The sequence below is a fragment of the Lichenostomus cassidix genome, chromosome 3 (genome assembly GCF_008360975.1).
Source record: "Lichenostomus cassidix isolate B80296 chromosome 3, HeHo_3.0, whole genome shotgun sequence".
In the NCBI taxonomy this organism is placed as follows: domain Eukaryota; kingdom Metazoa; phylum Chordata; class Aves; order Passeriformes; family Meliphagidae; genus Lichenostomus; species Lichenostomus cassidix.
Window position 1 is genome coordinate 35,439,372 of NC_139483.1, and position 17,854 is coordinate 35,457,225.

At 40.5% G+C, this 17,854-nt stretch overlaps 1 protein-coding gene across 2 annotated transcripts; it reads right to left on the reverse strand.

Annotated features, from left to right (window-relative positions):
• Positions 1–476: 476 nt before the first annotated feature.
• Positions 477–17,628, reverse strand: TSLIG3A (tRNA splicing ligase complex subunit 3A). 2 transcript variants are annotated; one of them, XM_085055280.1, is made up of 9 exons: positions 17,570–17,628; positions 17,030–17,108; positions 13,968–14,116; positions 12,457–12,591; positions 9,433–9,617; positions 7,276–7,356; positions 5,878–5,994; positions 3,834–4,001; positions 477–2,343 (listed from the first exon to the last, which is right to left on the reverse strand). In XM_085055280.1, exons 2-9 carry the CDS (start codon positions 17,080–17,082, stop codon positions 1,588–1,590), a joined length of 1,644 nt encoding a protein of 547 aa, XP_084911406.1. In that variant the 5' UTR covers positions 17,083–17,108; positions 17,570–17,628; the 3' UTR covers positions 477–1,587. The 2 variants fall into 2 exon arrangements, with proteins under 2 accessions (XP_084911406.1, XP_084911405.1); XM_085055279.1 differs by lacking the exon at positions 17,570–17,628 and adding an exon at positions 17,435–17,508.
• Positions 17,629–17,854: the final 226 nt, after the last annotated feature.

The following is a 17,854-nucleotide window of genomic DNA, read 5'->3' on the forward strand; positions in this document are numbered from 1 at the left end:
CATCAATCTGGACTTAGCCCCAAGGACAAATAGGTAGACTCTGCCATCAGCACAGCCTCTGCTGGAGTGATCCAAGCACAGTAGCAGGACTCTACATTTCCACAAGGCTGGAGAGCATCAGGAAAGTTCCCAGAAGCAGCATACCAAGTTTACATGGCATACAGGAACAAAACCTGGGAGACAGGTGCTCACACAGCCTAAGAATAACTTTACACAGCAAGTGAGAGTTCTACATGCTGCTACACCAGGTCAGAGGGTGGAACAGAACAGAGCTTAGGGCAACTGAAGATCAGTTCCTCCCACCTGCTCCTGTTCTGACAGCTCCTCAACGGACAGAACACATGGTATAGTCGGGACAACTACAAAATCTAAAATACATTAAAATATAAAATAGATGAAGCAGACAGAAATCCCCATTAATTCCCAACTACTATAGCAACTGCTTTCTACTGTCAAGGAAAAGAAACTAAAGCAAATGGAACATACAGATACTTTATTGCTCACCTTTTATACAACAGCACACCTTCAGCCATTTTCTTTCACAGCTTGACAATGTTTATGTACACAAAAAACCCAGCAAGAAGCATTATGTGGCTTTCAGTAAAGAAAAAAACCCAAACATTAGAACACCAAACTCAGCCAGGTTTTGTTTTCTGCAGCAATAATAAAAGGGCTTCCTCCAGGCAGGAACTAATCTTCCCAGGCCGTAGTGCATTTCTTTAAAAAGACAAACCCAAAACAAATTGCCCTAGATTTGCTGAGCCAGTGGTATTAACTTGCAAATAAAATAAACTTCAGTTTGTAATTTCTTCTAGCTGATTTCAAGTAAAAATTAGGTTTGGAGGAGGAGCAACTTGTTTTGGATGGAGGCAGGTCAGTTTGAATTGCTACACCTAACTACAGGCCTACACACACTATCAGTTCACAATTTAGCTTAGTTTGAAATGATCTTTGCAGATTTTGGCGGCGGTCAGTCTTCAGAGTTGAGCGGGTGGGAAAACGTTGTTTAGCAGGAGATAAGGCTACTGAACATGGCATCCACAGTAGAGCTCAGATAACACAAACCCCTGCTTGTCAGAGGGAGTTCCCTGTGCGTGCACACACACGCCTCTAGTGTCATCGTGACTGAAACAAGAGGTCAGCAAGCCAAAAGCAATACTCCAAACTGGTTTTAGAACGTGTAACTCAACAACGATTTGGGGGACAAATGCAGTTTTATTGTGTATTATAACAGACAAGTTTGACAGGTCTTGGTATTTCTCTGAATCAAAACAGAAGGCAAACACAGCAGGCAGATTCAGAAAAAAAGTGTTTTGAGCAGAGGGAACTAGTCCAACATCCAAAAAGCATGGCTATTAGTTGATGTTTAGGGTGCAGGGGGTAATGACAATGCCTTTCATTCAGACAGGTTGGAATTGGTGGGGAGGTCTATACAAGGTAGTGCTTTGCTCAATGCAAAACATCCCACCCAAAGAGATTCCACCTGCTGTGTGCAAACCTGTACTAATTCAAGCAGCATTTAAGTCAGGCCTCTGAAACCAGGTTTCTATCATGTGAGCTCTGCTGAAGTGTAAGTTTTTAGCAGCCTCAGCTGGTGAAGTGTCTTCCTTGTCCAAAGCCAGACTGATTATACTGATAACCTCCATGCTGGAAGTGCTGCTCAAACTGCCCTCCTTGATTAAAGTTCTGTCCACCTCTGCCCCCCCAGCCACCTCCTTGACCTCCACGGCCACCACGACCACCACGGCCACCCCTCCCTCCTCCACGCCCACCCCCTCGGTCACTGTGGGACCCACCATCTTGATATCTGTTGTCTTGCTGGTAGCCACCACCACCACCCCCTTGGTAGCCACTTCCAGAATAAGAAGACGACTGGTAGCCACCATAGCCTCCTCCTTGGTAGCCACCACCACCACCACCATGGTAGCCACCTGTTTGAAAACCTGCATCTCTGTAGTTGCTCTCCCTGTAGCCGCCATCCTGGTAGCCACCACTTCCGCCATCTGTCCAGCCTCCTTGAAGCTTGTTTCCTCTTCCGCCTCCTCTGCCACCATGGTCATAACCACCACGTCCTCCTCGTCCCCCTCGATCATGGCTTCCCTGCTCGTGACCTCCTCGCCCTCCGTATGATGAGTCGTAGCCTCCTCTTCCTCCTCGGTCGTGACCCCCATGGTCATAACCTCCTCGCCCTCCATAGGAAGAGTCGTAGCCACCTCTTCCTCCTCTCCCACCGCCTTGTTGTGAGCCACCCTCTGGTCTTTTCTGCCACGGTGGCATCTCAGGAGGTGGAGGTTCAATTTCATTGGGCCTTCCTCCTCTGTCAGGCACTCTGCCCATTAGCACCTGCAAAGGGAAAGGAAAACCTGCCATAGGAGCTGTGACACCTCACAGGACAGTCACATTTACTGAGACACACCACAAACAGCACCCACTCCAAGGTTTTTACATCCAGAGGCAAACTTTTGTCTGTTTGGATGTGACAGATCTCTGTCTCCAGTTAATAAAAATTAAACAGGGTTTATCTAGTACTTGAAGCACTGCTGACAAGTCAGGAGGCCTATGCTTTTTGTTCAAACAGCAGGCACACCAGCAGGGGCAGCACCAATACAGTCCTTCACTAAACTCTTCATTAGTGCAGAGTGCTAAACTCAAATAAGCACAAGTACAGTGCAACACAGTTTCTCTCCTAACTAGTGCTCTGAATTGTTTAGAAGCCATTGACTTGGTAAACAAAGGGAAAAAATTCTATTTTACAGTAAGGGGTAATGATATAAGGATATGCAGAAACTTAACAACAGATAGGTGTGAGACAGCACTGATCAGAGTGAAGCAAGACTCTAAAGGTCTAGCCGTCTAAGGATGGTGTGATGTTATAAATTTAGCAAGACAAAATGGGACAGGACATTTATACTGCTTTAAGTTTTAAAATAATACAACAAAAGAACTTCAATGGAAGCAGGCTACTTTGCTATTTCATGTTACTGTCTTGGAAAACATTTGATATTGATAATGGAGATAAGTTAACAGAATATGCATTAGCAGCAGGGCAGTACTGCTTCCTAGTAAAACATACATGTAGTCTGATGACATAGTCAGCCTGTCTTCTTACTACTTAATTTCTTGCACTCCAACAACACTAAAAAGGTGCAGAAATTATTTGGGGTGGATGGGCTGTGTCAAATCAGCAGACCACTATTTTCTTCTAAACTAATTAGAACCTATCTCCACAATTTTAATGCACCAAGCATGCTGCTGTTCATACCTACTGCGCTGCAAGTTCAGCACATATATTCTTGTGAGACTATTACTATTGTAAAATCTTAATTTTTGAAAAAAAGGCGAATTGTTTAGTCTAAGTCATGTTTCTACTATGTCATTATTAGAACTACACACTTGACTAAAACCTATTTATGTACCCAGGGCAATCTAATTTATGGGATCTTTGCCTTGTGATCTTAGTACATTCTATTTACATAGAGCAGAAATACAGTTACTATGTAGCTGTTATTTTTGACATGGTGACAGAATTAGGTAGCAGTAGTGTAATGACCTCAGTAATTCTGATAAGACAGAGCAGGCCTACTCCCACTGAAAATAATCCAAAGTATTTCAGCAATGTTTTGCTGCCCCAAAGAAGGGACACTGTGAACCTCAACAGCTGAAACTGCACTATCCATAATACACTGATGCATAATCCGGAACATATAAACACCAAGTTTCTTATCCTTTATTTCCAAATTCCATTTACAATCCTGAAAATAAGTAGGATTTATTACTACATTCAAATTACTTAAATATTCCTAAAAGAACAAGCCATATGTCACCCAAGGTACCTTATTAATGGCACACGCAGTCTTCTCTCGGATGGACCCACTGCTAGTTCTCATAATCTTTGACAGATCTTGCCGAGCCGCCAAGAGATTTGCAATTGATATAGTGCACTTAGTAGATAAGAGGGCACGTTTTGGCTGGTAGACTTTAGCCAGTTTTTCTGTTTGGCTCTGTTGGAGCAAAGAAAAACAAAACCCAGTCAGATTAAGCAATGGGACATCTCATCAAAAGAATCGAGTCAGCACTGAAGAAAAAGCCACTACTGCAAATAGAACAAAAAGTTATTAAAAGGCAGTGAGAACCACTTTATAACTAAGAAATACTTCAACAAAGCTAGCATTTGTCACATTAATTTCTTAAGTAAATAGGAAACAATTCTGACTGAACTGCCAAGACACCGATGAGCTGACAATTTTAACAATATATACATGCACACTGTATCACTTCCAGGCAGTCAAACACAGAATAGAAGTGTGTCATATAGTTATATGAGTTACTGCTATTGTCCAGAAGATAATGAAAGCAAAACACATCTGTGTTTAGTCTCCAGACCTCCTCTTGTGGTGCACCCTGACCTGCACCCATTCCAGTGAGGTCAGCATCACCCCATCTCCAACACTTATGAGCAGAAAAAGGTCCTGTTCTAGGTGAAACTTGAAATTTTTACTTAAAAAAGCCCTAATAATAAACTGTAAGCGTGGGTTTGTTTTTTTTTCCTGGTGTTTCCACTATCTGGAGAAGTGGCTATTTAGTCATACTATTTCATTCAAATACTTTTTAAATAAAAAAAACTACGATCATGCTAAAAGTTACTGTTAAAACAAACTGTATTGTGTGTCTGGAATACTACAGCAACATTCTCCAATTTTGTATTGTTATGCTTCTAAAAAAAACTTAAGATTTGAATTTCAATAGATATAAATGCATGTACACAATTTGAGGGATTTACGAAAATATTATGTAGTTAGTCAAGTTAAAAATATCTGAGAATTCCTATGAAAAAAAAAATCAAAAAACACATGGGTAAAGATGACAAAGATGTAATCCCTGTTTTTTAAACACAATTCACACTTTTGAGAATTTTTCTTCTCTATTAAAATATCCAAACAATCAACTAGTTCTTCAATCATTTGCTAAGAAGCCTGAAGAATACAAGGTTTAAGAGATAGTACACCAGTAGAAGTCCTTCTCAGGTGATGAAACAGAAAATGGGACAGGTCACAGTTTAATAATAAAGTACAGTTGCTTTTTGAAAAAACATTTATCAAGAAAAAACACTTGTTGATTCTATGTGTCTCAGTTTAGCACTAATAACTCAGTCTCAAACACTGTCAGCAGCATACTTAACAGCATGTTAGCAGATCTGGTTTAGTCCTAAAAAATAAATTATATGCACTATTTTTTTAATCTTGTAATTTGTTTCTGAGACATACGAAATAGGGGAACCATGTAACTATTTTTAAAGCCAGAATATGTATCACATACTCAAGGGAGAACAGATCTCATGTCACAGCCACTTGCACGGTTCAAAAACAAAAGAAGCACATAAAATATTACCCTGTCTATGAGGTAAGAACAAGTAGTGCCTTAGCAGCTTTTCTCATGTGCATCTGTGGAGTTGTGCTTGCAGACACACTTTGAGTTAAGGAAATCTGATCGCTGTGGACAGCACAAAGTAAGATAAGGGATGGTCAACAGGAAGATGCTTTTCTACCATCACACGAGACACAGCACTAATGGTTCACATTATGGCACTCTGAACAAAATTGGATCGGTGATCTCTATCTTTTCCAGTGGCTTTGGTGTGTAGTTACACATGGTCTGTCTTCTCATTTTAGAAACTGATTTAAAATCCAACAAATCAGTTTTTAGTAAAATTTTTTAAATCACCTTACGTTGTTATACACTTGTTAAGAAACTCAAAATAAAACCAGACAACTCCTGTAATTACTTTTGACTCATGAAGGACAAAACAAAGATGCAGTTTGCCAGAGATACTTATAAAAGGTTACCCTCAACCAGGACTTCACAGCAAGTTTTTTGTACCTTAGCTCTATCTGACCAGCCGAAGGATTGCACAGTAACATCCAAACGTTTGACTAACAGTTTTCTTCGGACTTCATATTCATTGGCTATGGCTTGATTAATTGCTTCAATTTTTTCCTGAAAAAAAGATTTGCAAACAATCTATAGATTACAGATAAAATGTTTCTACTTCAAAAACTACATGGATGAAAGAGAGTATGACAGAGAGATACCATGCAGGGTTTCAGACTGCAATTACCTACCTTGTCAAATGGACTCACAGCCAAGCTATGCCTGCTGATGTTATTTTCCTGAAGTTTCAAAGGCTCAAGTTCACCCTTCTACCATTTCTAACAGCACAAAAAATGCACACACTGCCGAGGCATTTCTCAACATCCACCAGGACAGAGAAGCAAAGGTGAGAAAATATTACAAGAAACAAGCTGAAGAAAAGGCATATGTAAGTCCTAGTAAATATGACGCCCTTGCCTTCTTAAAAATTAGTAAGCTTAAGGACAAAGAGTGAAGATAAAGTACTAAAAGTAAGTACAGTACTGTAAGAGGATCTTGATTAAAGCACAATCTGCATACAGGCAAAAAAGTCATCATGAGAAACACCTGGTAGCAAACAGTGGTTTAGTCAGAGCAGCAGGTGAGATTGCACCATTAGGGAAATAATTTAGGTATTGACAGAGGCCTGGCTCTAGGAAAGCAGTGGGGCCCACTTTCAGTCTCAACAATACAACCACTGAAGGAAGCAGACTGCTGGGAGCAGATGTGCTGCAGCTTTAAGCAAGAGAGACAAGAGAGACTTGCAGTCTTACAGCAGTAGCAACAGCACTGGGCTTGATGCAGCAGCAGTGATTAATCCAGACACCACCCTCCTAGAAGAGCATGTGACAAATCCCAGACAGAGAAAATCACAGCTCCACAGCCTGGGTGTACAGTGTCTTTCCCAGCTCCTACCTGCACACTCCCTGCCTCTTGAAGAGGCTACAAAGGAAGCAGACTACTCCAAATGACAGAAAGAGGAGGACATTAGGCAAAGACCCATAGTTGAGCTAAAAAGAAGCCCCAGAAGCAGACAAAACAGCATCCCAGCAGGGCCAGGTCACACAGACAGTGCTGGCAAAGGGCAGGAGAGGACAGTTTGAGCTACTGCACAAGCATGGTGGTCAGCACCACCACTGTAGATCTCTTCTTTTGGAAAAGTTCAGCCTGCACCTGGACATAGAGCTTCATGAGTCTAAGATCTTATCAGTTACTGTACATTTATTGTACCAACATAGACATTATACTGCAAAAAATTATCTTCCTGTCTTCGGAAAGAGAAAAATCATTTTGCAACACACAGAATCAAGATCAGTACTTTGTATACTGGAAAAAGGGAAACAGGCTCTAGTACCTGCAACTACTCACCCAGTGAGCTGGTCCCAGTTGTTTCTTCAACAGAGGTTTTCCAACATGATTAGGTGGAACCTTTGCTAGAGTTTCCTTTAGCTGTTAGGAGACATAAAAATATAAGCTTTGGCTAAAAAAATTAGCTTTTCAAGATTCAAATTAAAGGACAAGACTGTTTGACAGTCAAAGGTATGACAAAGCAACCTCCAATAGCAAGTTATTTTCTCTGGAACAGAGAACCAAGTACACTTTTTTTGGAAAGCAGCGATTTTTATATTTCTGATAGTCTCAACTATAATTATTTAAAAATTAAGAGAAGGGACTACAGAGTAGATACACAGTTAAAACAAAGATACCATGAGGTATAGCTACTCTTGAAGAGAGAGCGATTATTCTACACATCATCTCTTTAATTCAGAAAACACTCCACATTTGCATCAAAATGGTTGTATTAAGACTGTGTGAAATACAACACGACCTAAAGAAGGACCCCTCTTTACAATCAAAAGGAGAAAAATCTTTAATATGAAATTTTAAATCTAACTTGCATTTTATGAGTGCAGGCACAACCGGTATTTTTAATCCCATCTCAAAAAAATTCTGAGGACTTCAAGCATGAAGAAATGGAGTAGCAGTGACAAAAACTTGGACAAAAGTAGTTTAGAAAAAAAAAGCCAACCTGTTCATTCCAGCATGTGATCTAACACATTCAGTGACCTGGTTTTCCAGTAGTGCTGAGCCAAATTTATTTAAGATTTTAAACCTAAATGCTTTCAGATAGCACAGGTAGTTCATTCAAGTATCAGCAGATCCTTTTTTAAATGTGGTGGATCATAAACAAAGAGTCAACTATACAAATATCCTACTCCAAACTGTACTACATATGTGTGAAGAAAAAGTTAGCTTGATTTTCACATATTAAATCAGACTACTGCCATTCGAAGACTCCCTTTTTAAAAACAACACTCAAGAGAGACCTCTTATTATAACCATCATTTTAGAGTTGAGACTTAAATTTTCACTCTATGATATTTAAGTTTTCACATTTTGTTTGATTTTCACATTTTGTTTGATTTTCATTTGCAAAGTTAAATAAATTTTTCAGTTATTAGTCAGCTTTACTTTCTCAAATGCTGACAACATCAGAAGTGTTCAGACCATAAACACTACAGTTATATACAATTTCTGCAAAAACTGTAGGTTAGAAATTTCTGATTGTTTTTCAATACATTATAAGGAAGATTAAGGCGGGGGGAAGGTTAATGTAATTCATTTAACAGTGAACAGACAATGTGAAAAACATATACTAGTAAAACAGAATTTCCAGATTAAAAGGACATTAAAAGGATACTTTGCACAGAAACTGAACACTATTTTCAGTTGCTTGGTTTTGCTTAAGTAAAACGCAACTAAAAGGTCAGTCAAACTCTGGATGTGTTTTGGGGAGCTTTGTAATCACAGAATATTCTGCACTGGAAGAGACCCATATCTGTTCTTTAAAGTTAACAAGGCTTGTCCTTCTGCTGTTCTGTTCTCCCCTATCCTGGAAATTAAGTCACTAAACGTGACTTAAAATCTTTCTGTCACTAACCTTTGGTTTGTGCATTGGACAGTCCATTCCATTTAATTTCTCCAGTTTATAGAAGTTACTCATACAAAAGTTTTTGGGTTTTTTTTAAATCACAACAGCCTGGAGAACACACACGTGAGGAAAAAAATAAATGGAATCACAAGAATTTACAAAGTCTTAGGGAAAAGATGTTAAGTTTTACTTTAGTTATATCACCTTTTAACCAAAACACTTCTAAAACATTAGGCTCCCATACCAATTTGTTTAGGTGTACTTCCTGGAAACATATCTCTTTAACATTCTTCCTGAAGCCTAAGCTCAGCATTTTCTGTCTTCTGTAACAAGTGGTGGCATTAAAACCTAGAGCAGTCACCCTGGAAGGTGATGATAGCAGTAGTCCCTGACCTCATGTCTTGGCATGGAAAAAGCCTCTTAAATAATTTTCAAAATTCTGACTCTGCATACACAGTAAAATACATTAACTCTCCTCCACAATCCAAACACTGGAGTTTCACATGAGGCAAATCACGCCCAGGTAGCAGAACTCTTTTTCATTGAAACAGTAACATTGTAAATATTCCAATTTTTGTTCCTTTGGATCTTACTTTTTTTTCAATTCCGCTGAAGAACTGGAACATCGTTATGTTGGCGGGAGGCTTGGACATGCCTAAAGCAATACATATGCCTTTCAGCTCCTGAAAGACTTCACTGCCACCTCCTTCCTGGGCTTTTTTAGGAGGGGCATTCACACACAGCATTCTGGCAGCTTCCAGTTCTGAGATGAGGTATGCTGGGGTAAGAAAAATTAGATTTGACCATCAGATATAGCAGAGTTAAGTCATTTTAGAGCCAGTGAAAACTCAAGTGCTTACAACCAACAAATGTGCAAATGGGCTGTTTTAGACAGAGTGAGGGATAGAAACTTTGTATCCACAAAACGCTCATATTTATCATAATTACCTATTCAGTGCTATAAACGAAACAGAGGGCAGGTTTAGTACAACCGATTAAAGCCTGGGAAAAAATCCCTATGATTCCAGCAGGTATTAATCCCAGAGTTCAACAGAGCACAGCTCTTTTCCTTCAGGCTTTGCCCAGCAAAGACAGGAAACTAGGAACATGGAAACAAGCAGGATGAAGGACAGGGATATGCACTGTATGGTAAAACAAGCAAGCACTTCTCGAGGCTCTAGGAAACAAGCACAGAAATGAGTAGAGAGAAGTGAAATGCTGGATGAACCTCATCTACTTCCCCACACAAAATGCAGAGTGGAAAAATAATCCCATTTAGAAGTACTATTGAGAATATACTTCTTTCCGAAGAACAACTTCAGAAAGGAAGGCTGTAACTGATGAAACACAAGCTAGAATGGCTGCAGTTCTCTTCAATAACAGAACTGTAAGAGCCTACCATCACATTGTAACTCCTTTATCAAACAGAAAGAGTAAAATCAAAATCAGTTTCTGAACACAGTATATGCCCAAAATTTCAGCACCAGGTGTCATTTACAGTGATATAAATTTTCAGTGATATAAACAGCCTTTGTTTGCAGGTGTCACAACTTCAAGGTTTGAATTTTTAAAAATGCACAGGTTTAATAATACTTTTATCATTAATCATACTGAGTGACCATAGCAATAATGTACAAAAACATTTCCAAAAATAAGGAAAACTGATACTGCAGACACACTTGTGAGCAGGGAAGTAAACCCATGGCTGTACAAAAGCAGCTTACTATTTTTAAAAGTAGGACAGTTAAAAAGATTAAAATGCTGTGTTCTTTTCTTACTGATCTCTAAAATTTCTTCTAGATGTCTAGAATGTCTTCTGCTAAAGATAGAGAATGCCTTATAAATAAAAAAAATTCTTAGAATATGTAAAGCAGTGAAGCATCCTTTGTAAGTTCTTTCAGTAATACTTTACACAGATTTTTCTTACACTGAAGTTTCAATTAATTACACTCTTTTCAGGCCTACTGACTGAAAAAGAAACTAGCAGGAGAATTTTGTTCCAAAACATTAGAGATCACATTTAAGCTACGTTCAACCTCCTCTGACAATGACAGAAGTTTTTAAGTCTACCACTGTAAGACAGATGTTCCTCAGATACTGATTCTTTTTTGCAGACCTCGTCTGAACCAACCTGAAACTCTTGTAACTTTTTGTTTTTGCAGATGCCAATACTTAAAATTGCATTCTAGTGATGCTGCACACTAAGACAATCAATCCTAACTACTTAGGTTTATTTGGTGCTTTCCTCTCCCAGCAATACTGCTACATCTTTCAAGTGACATAAACTGTGCTGCATTTCAGTAAAATGTAAAATACCCTAGCATTTCATTACAGAGGGTTATTAAGTTTCCTCTGAAAAAAATAGTTTTATGGCTCACATTCAACAGGATACCTAATATGTTCACTTCAGCTATGCAACTATCATGGTACACAAAAAAGGAGTTTGGCACTATTGCAATTTCACATTTGACAGTAAACACAGTATTCCTGCCAGATGGGATACCAGAGTTCAGCTCCTGAACACAGCCTTATATTACCAAAACGTACATCCCAAAGGACCTCTGGGATAAACTGTGTGTCACAGAAAAGCCAAATTTATTGAATGTCTTGGCTTACAGAAAATAAGCTCAAGGGCAGATTGCTTATCTACAAAGTATTTTAAATGCAACAACTACCTCACCTCATCTGACATTTTTTAACATACTATCAAAAATATTCAGATTAAGTCTACTCATCTTTTTTCTACTATTGGAATACATGAACCTACTCTGTAATTAATTTCTTGTATCTCAGATGAAGGCAGAACTGAATTTCTGTTCTCAAAAGTTAAAGAATCAGCAGCAACTGGGGAAGCAAATAAAATATTAACTCGTTGAATTTAAGATTAGATTAAAATTAGCACTAAAATTTCTAACTGAGACTTGTTTTTTGGTTTTTTTTAATGTGAATCAATATCACATACTTTTTACAAATTCAAGTACTATTTCTTCTCCTCTAACATTTCATAAGCAGAAATAAAACCAGTTTAGCTACTGAGATCTGATGGGTGGAAAAGGGAAGACATCACCATTAATGTTAACTTCCTTTACATCAGCAGATTGCAACAGTGAAGCTCTTTACTAAGGATGATGATCAAAAGAACTGGGAGCTGGGATAAAACATTCTCTCATAACAATTCCAACTGTTGTCAGTGTAGGAAAATACAAGTTTTGTTGCACCTTGCAAGTCTTTGTGCTGGGGGCTCCAAAATTATGATGCATCTGATGTTAGTGGTCATTTTCACAACCACGCTAAATAAATTCAGTGACTAAATTCTGGCAGAAGTCTTCAAACAATTCCCTCTTTGTTGTGCCTTTTGAGAAGCAGGAAGAGAAACTTTTTGCTCATGAATGCAAAAAACGTTAATACTCAGAGTATTTTCGATCGTATACTGGCTACACATTGACTGGTAAACCCAGAAGTATAATACTCTGATGGTGTAAATTACAGAAAAAAATAATGCATATTTTTAGGTAACTACATTGTGGTAAACAAACCAGTATCTCATTAAGTGTAAGAAACAATACTATGAATCTTGCAGAAAACCAGATTTGCTTGCAAGCACCCTTTTAACTTACTAAGCAGCAAGAGACAGTTCTTTTGATTAAGAAGGCGTTTTGTCACATCTCCTGATGTTAATGATGCATATGGACAGTTCATTTCAGACAGCAACCCACTCATTTCAAGCTGAAATTCTTCTGCTTCATTTGGACCTTAGAGAGAAAAGAACAATAATTCGTTTACTGCTAATATATGTGAATGAATATTAGAATGAATTAGCTCTTTTAAAAAATGTATGTTTTGCTTGAGTTGTTATTTAATATTAAGACCTGTTTTTATTTAATGGAAGACAAATGCATTCTTTGGGTTCCTCAAAGAGACAGCACAAACTACATTAATATAAAACGTTTCACTGACAGTTTTCCAAGCTACAACAGACAGGCACTGGCAATTTCTACAATGAAAGGGGGCATTAAAAACATCACAAATTTTACAGGAATATTTTAAATACCAATTAACTCTCCCAACTATATCAGATAGTTCTGACAAAGTCAGAATTTGTTAGGTAAAAAAAATTGTGATGAGAGGTAACATTTTTTATCTTTCAAAAAGAGACTTCAACCCCAAATGTCTGTTATTCCCAAACTCAAGACATACAAAATGGAAGTAGGACTTGATACTCCACTAACATGTTTCTATCACTATGTTTAAAGAATTTGAAGTAGGTGTTGGAAGATTTCTGGATTGTATTTTTACACAAAATGTACAGTAGGAACCTTATACTACTAGAAGGAGTGAGATGCTGTATTGTTACAGAGAAACACATGAAATACAGTCAAAGTAGAAAGAGTGAACATGTCAAAAACAGAGAGAAAGGAAAGTAACAGATGCTGAGGTAAAAGGCAGCAACCTTTGGCCACTGAGTAAATACAAAGCTAAGCTCATAAAGGCATTATGAGTTAATATATTAGATATTCAGGAATGTGAGTTATCATACCAATTCAACAATTTAATCTGTACAATGTCATGACTAGCAAACCAAAAATAACTTTTTTTTTTTGAAAGCTAAGGTTTGCTTCCTCTACCAAAATGAAAACCAAACAATCACTTTCAGGCTCCTTTTCAGAGCATTTCATGAAAAGGGAAAAATTAATTGTAAGCACAGAGTTAAGGTAACCAACAGTAAAAAGAAAATATGGTTACTGTAGTCATAAGAATGTTACCTTGAACAGTAGTATTACTGACATGAAAATTATAAACAGAAGCATTGAATTAAAGTATTCTCATGATCTAATAAAAACCACACTAGCATTAATGTTTCCCTAAATCCATCTAAGAACTTTAAAAAGCAATGTGGTTGAAAAATTAAAAGAAAAAGCTAATTTTGGAAGAAATACTGTTTGATACCCACTATTATTTCAACCTCTACTGGCTGTTCATTAGACAAGTTTAAGGTAGAAAATATTCAAAATCTGGCAGTGTGCAGACAGCACTCCCTGAGGTACAAGAGATATTGTCTGCCCTAATCTCTGTGGCATGCAAGAACACACATTCAGTGCATGTTTGTGTTAGAGTTATGACTACTTACTGTTGGTTGCCTGCACGTTTTCCTCTAGTTTACAGAAGAGCCGTAACTCAGACACCAACCAAGCACAGAGTTTGGTGAATTCAGGGGAACTGGCTCCATGAGAGACGGCCTGAGCCAGCGCTCCTTCGTCTAACAATGGACCTTTGTAACTGACAAGTAAAACAAAAGCACAGTTTATTAATGTTTGCTGTGACCAATGGCCTTCGATAGATTTATTTTGTGCTGTACACATATTGAGAGCTACACCCACAACACATCTGCAGTGCTGAACTCCTGAAGTGGTGATTCCTGTGCTGAACTGTAACAAAAAGCACACTGAAAATATCTGAGTAAACTCAGAATTTCTGTGCACATTAACTTACCACCAAAGACACTGTGTCACAAAATATCATCATCAAAGGTTTCCTCCTTGAGAATGTCACTGTGTACAGTAGCAACATCTCTGCCTCCATCTCTTGAAGATGTTACTGACAATAAATCTATCCAGGGCAACTGCAGTTTCAAGAATCCTTCCTGAGCTCTACCTAGTGCTTTACAGTACATTGAATAATTACTGCTGAACAAATGCATTTTTTCTGTCATTTCCTATCACATATGAAAGGGTTGACATACAAAACAAAGCCTTTGATACAAGTATTACATAAGTGATCTGCATGACAATATCCTCTCTTAAAAAACCAACCTCCCTAAACGGGCACAAGAAAAACCAATGGAATTAGTTCCTTTCGTAAGCCAAATAAGTCAAAAGTCAGAGCTAGTGTAAGAAGGCATGAGTTTACAGATCAGATCTTTGAAAACATAGCTTTCAGGACATCTGTGTACTGATAATTTCTCAGGGGGAGGATGAAGAGTAGGGAGAAGGCTGCCTTATTAACAGATAAAAGCACAAGTCAGAGTTTACCAGAGTATTTTAGAAAAAAATGTACAAAATTATTTTGATATACTGCCCCCAAAAGAGAAAGACATCCAAGAGCACACATGACCAACCAAAATCTCTCTTGGAAACTTCCGCATAAAGCCACCCACCACGTCACAGCAATCCAGTGAGTCCAGACAACTCTTGGCAAACCTCAGGAATAAAAAAAAAATCTCAGATTGAAATGTAATTCTCCTCACTCTGCTCCTGTGCTTAATACCACATACAAAGGATTTGGCCTTCACTGTATGGCCTGCTACTTCAGCCAAGTAAAACGAAGGAGCCACACTCAAAAATAACTTTTACCTCACAGAGCAGCTTGATTTGTAACAGAGTTAATCTACTGGCAGCTGGTGGGAAGCTGTAATCTCATGTATTACAACCCTACTCCGTGACACAGTAGGCTAGACACTTCCAAGAAGCTAACTAGAGCAAGTCTAAGTCCCATCCCACAGACATTTCAGACCCTGGTTAGTATGGGGACATCTGGGACTCAGAACAGAAGCATCCAGTTAGAAATCAAAGTAGAAATGAAGCAATGGCAAGCCTTTTTCTTTGGCAGGATTGGGATTTAAGTCACTGGTCACATCAGAGACACCTTTACTAGAATTTTTCGTTAATAGAGATAACATCTTGAGTGTCTTCTTTCTGCTAATTGTGACTTCAGCTACACATCTATGTGGCCAATAATCTAACTTGCAGATTCCTAACTGCAAGCAGCTTTTTTCCTTCTGTTTCTGCCAATGGCACATGTTCTACAGCTCCACTCCCTTTTAGTAATATTGTGCTATCCCATCTGTTTGCTTTTTCAACAGTTCAACTAACTGATTTACAAGAGAAGAAACCGCTATCTGAACACTTGAGCAAATCACAAAAAGAAACAGCTCTTTAACATGCAATGCTATAAAAAAAAGATCAAGTAGCATATTAGAAATGTCTTCAGTTTCTAATGAGAAAATGTAAGCTGAACCATGAAGTCCATACAGCTTCTGCCAAAGCATAAAACCACAAACACCCCTGTCTTTTCAGACACCAGGAAACAGAAGTCCTTTAGACACATGCAGTAGTTTTCCCAAGTTGTTACCAATACTGCTGAGGTCTCATGACTTTCATCCTCCAAATTTTCTTTTCAATTGTAATAGTCAATTTTGCTTCATATTACTTATTTGGTCATCTGCTTTCACTGTATGTCAAAACCCAACAACACTGTCTGTCTATAATTGCATTAATCAGGAGCACAAATCACAACTCCCTTAAGCCACTAGTATCCTTTTAAACATGTGACAGAGAAAAGAAGCCAATCACAGTATTGTCATCATGGCAGAGAGGCCTTTTCACATTTCAGTCAGAGAAATACCTCCCAGAACAGAAGCCTATTTGTCGAGATTTGCAACTATCATCACCAACTTAGCCTGGAAATATAATCTTTGTTGGAGTATAATGACTCTAGCCACAAAGTGATTAATGGGAACGGGGCCAATGTGAGTAAATACAGCTGTTTGCATAAAACCAGCAGCAGTGAAATTATAGCTGCCTGTCCTCTGAACTCTCAACAGTTTACAGACATGGGAGCTTAGAGCAGGACGTGTTCTCTGTGCTCTCGCTTTCATATTTATGTAAACTTTACTGACTCTGATAAAATAAAAGGTTGATACAGCAAAAGTTTCTTGAGCTATATTACACTAGAAAATGTGTAAAGAGGAAAAACACTCACTTATTTACGATTCTTTTTACTTTGTTTTTCCCAGTAAATATGAAGCTTCAAAGTTTTCTCCTTGTCTGACTTATCTTAAAAGGTCTCTCTATTCTTTCCCACCCTCAGGTAGGACCGCTGCGTAGAGCAGAAGAGTAACCAACCGGATAGCATCCAACAATCAAGGAGATCAGCTCGGAGGGAGAAGTGACACGCTTTCCAAGGCCGTGCAGCTAAAAACCTGCCCGTTTGGCTAGGAGCAGCATCACCAGCCCCGCTCTGGGGCGGCTCTGACGGAAACTGACCATTGCAGGCGCTGCCCTGCGCCGCGGCCCTGCAGCGCGCCAGCGGCCCGGCCAGTGCGGGGGGACAGCGGCACCGTGTCCGTGCCGGGCCGCCCTCTGCCCCCGGCCCGCAGCGGGAGCGCCGCGCACCCCCGCCCCGGATACGTACCCCAGGTCCTCCAGCGACTCCAGCACGTCGTTCTCCAGGAGCTCGAACTCCATCCTGCGGCGGGACACGTGGGGCGGACCTGCGCGACAGCGGGACTCAGCGCCGCCAGCTCCCGCACTCCCACCGCCCGCCATTCCCGCCTTCTCCAGCCCGCCCCGGCCCCGTGCGGGAGGCTCAACCCTGCCAGCCCGCCCTGCGGTGAGGGAGAGCCCCCGGCGCCGCAGCCCCTCTCCCCGCGCCCGCCTGCCCGCCCTGCCCCCCGAGCCCGCGGCCCCACGCACAGCTCGCAGCTGCTGCGCCGCCGACTGCCGGGTTGGCATCTCAGGGCGGGGAGCGCCGCGCCGCAGGGCCCCCGGCCTCGCTCTCCACCCGGCTTCTCTAGGGCCGCCCGCCCCCCTGCCTCACCGGCGCCGCCTCCCCCCGCGGCTGTCTCCGCCTATCCGCCGAGCGGGGCAGCACTGCTAAACCGGGACGCGGGTGCGAGGCCGGGCAGGTAGCTGTTTTGTGGGACAGGAGCCCGGGAGGAGCCGAGAAACTCACTTTTCTGTTCAGGCGCCGGCAAGGGCAGACCCGGAAAAAGAGCTCTCCCCTCCCCGCCGTGGAGCGCGCGCAGGAATGTGCTGCCGCGAGCGGCGTCACGGCAACGGGTGGGAGGTGGGGGGAGGACGGGGCGGCGGAAGGGTCAAACCGCGCCAGGGAGCGAGAGCGCGCCCCCGCCCGGCGGGACCACAACCCCCGGCATGCCTTGCGCGCGGGAAGGCCGCTCACGGCGAGCGCTCGGCGGCGGATGGAATTGACAAAATTAATAAACCGAAATCGTTTCAG

Bases quoted from the DNA above. Each gene is read 5' to 3' on its own strand.
- TSLIG3A (XM_085055280.1), bottom strand. From the start codon at position 17,082: ATGGAGTTCGAGCTCCTGGAGAACGACGTGCTGGAGTCGCTGGAGGAC. The intron at 4,002-5,877 runs GTACAAAAAACT...TTGCTCCAACAG, and splicing joins GCTGGTCAGATAGAGCTAAG to AGCCAAACAGAAAAACTGGC. The intron at 2,344-3,833 runs GTACCTTGGGTG...TTCCCTTTGCAG, and splicing joins CTGCGTGTGCCATTAATAAG to GTGCTAATGGGCAGAGTGCC.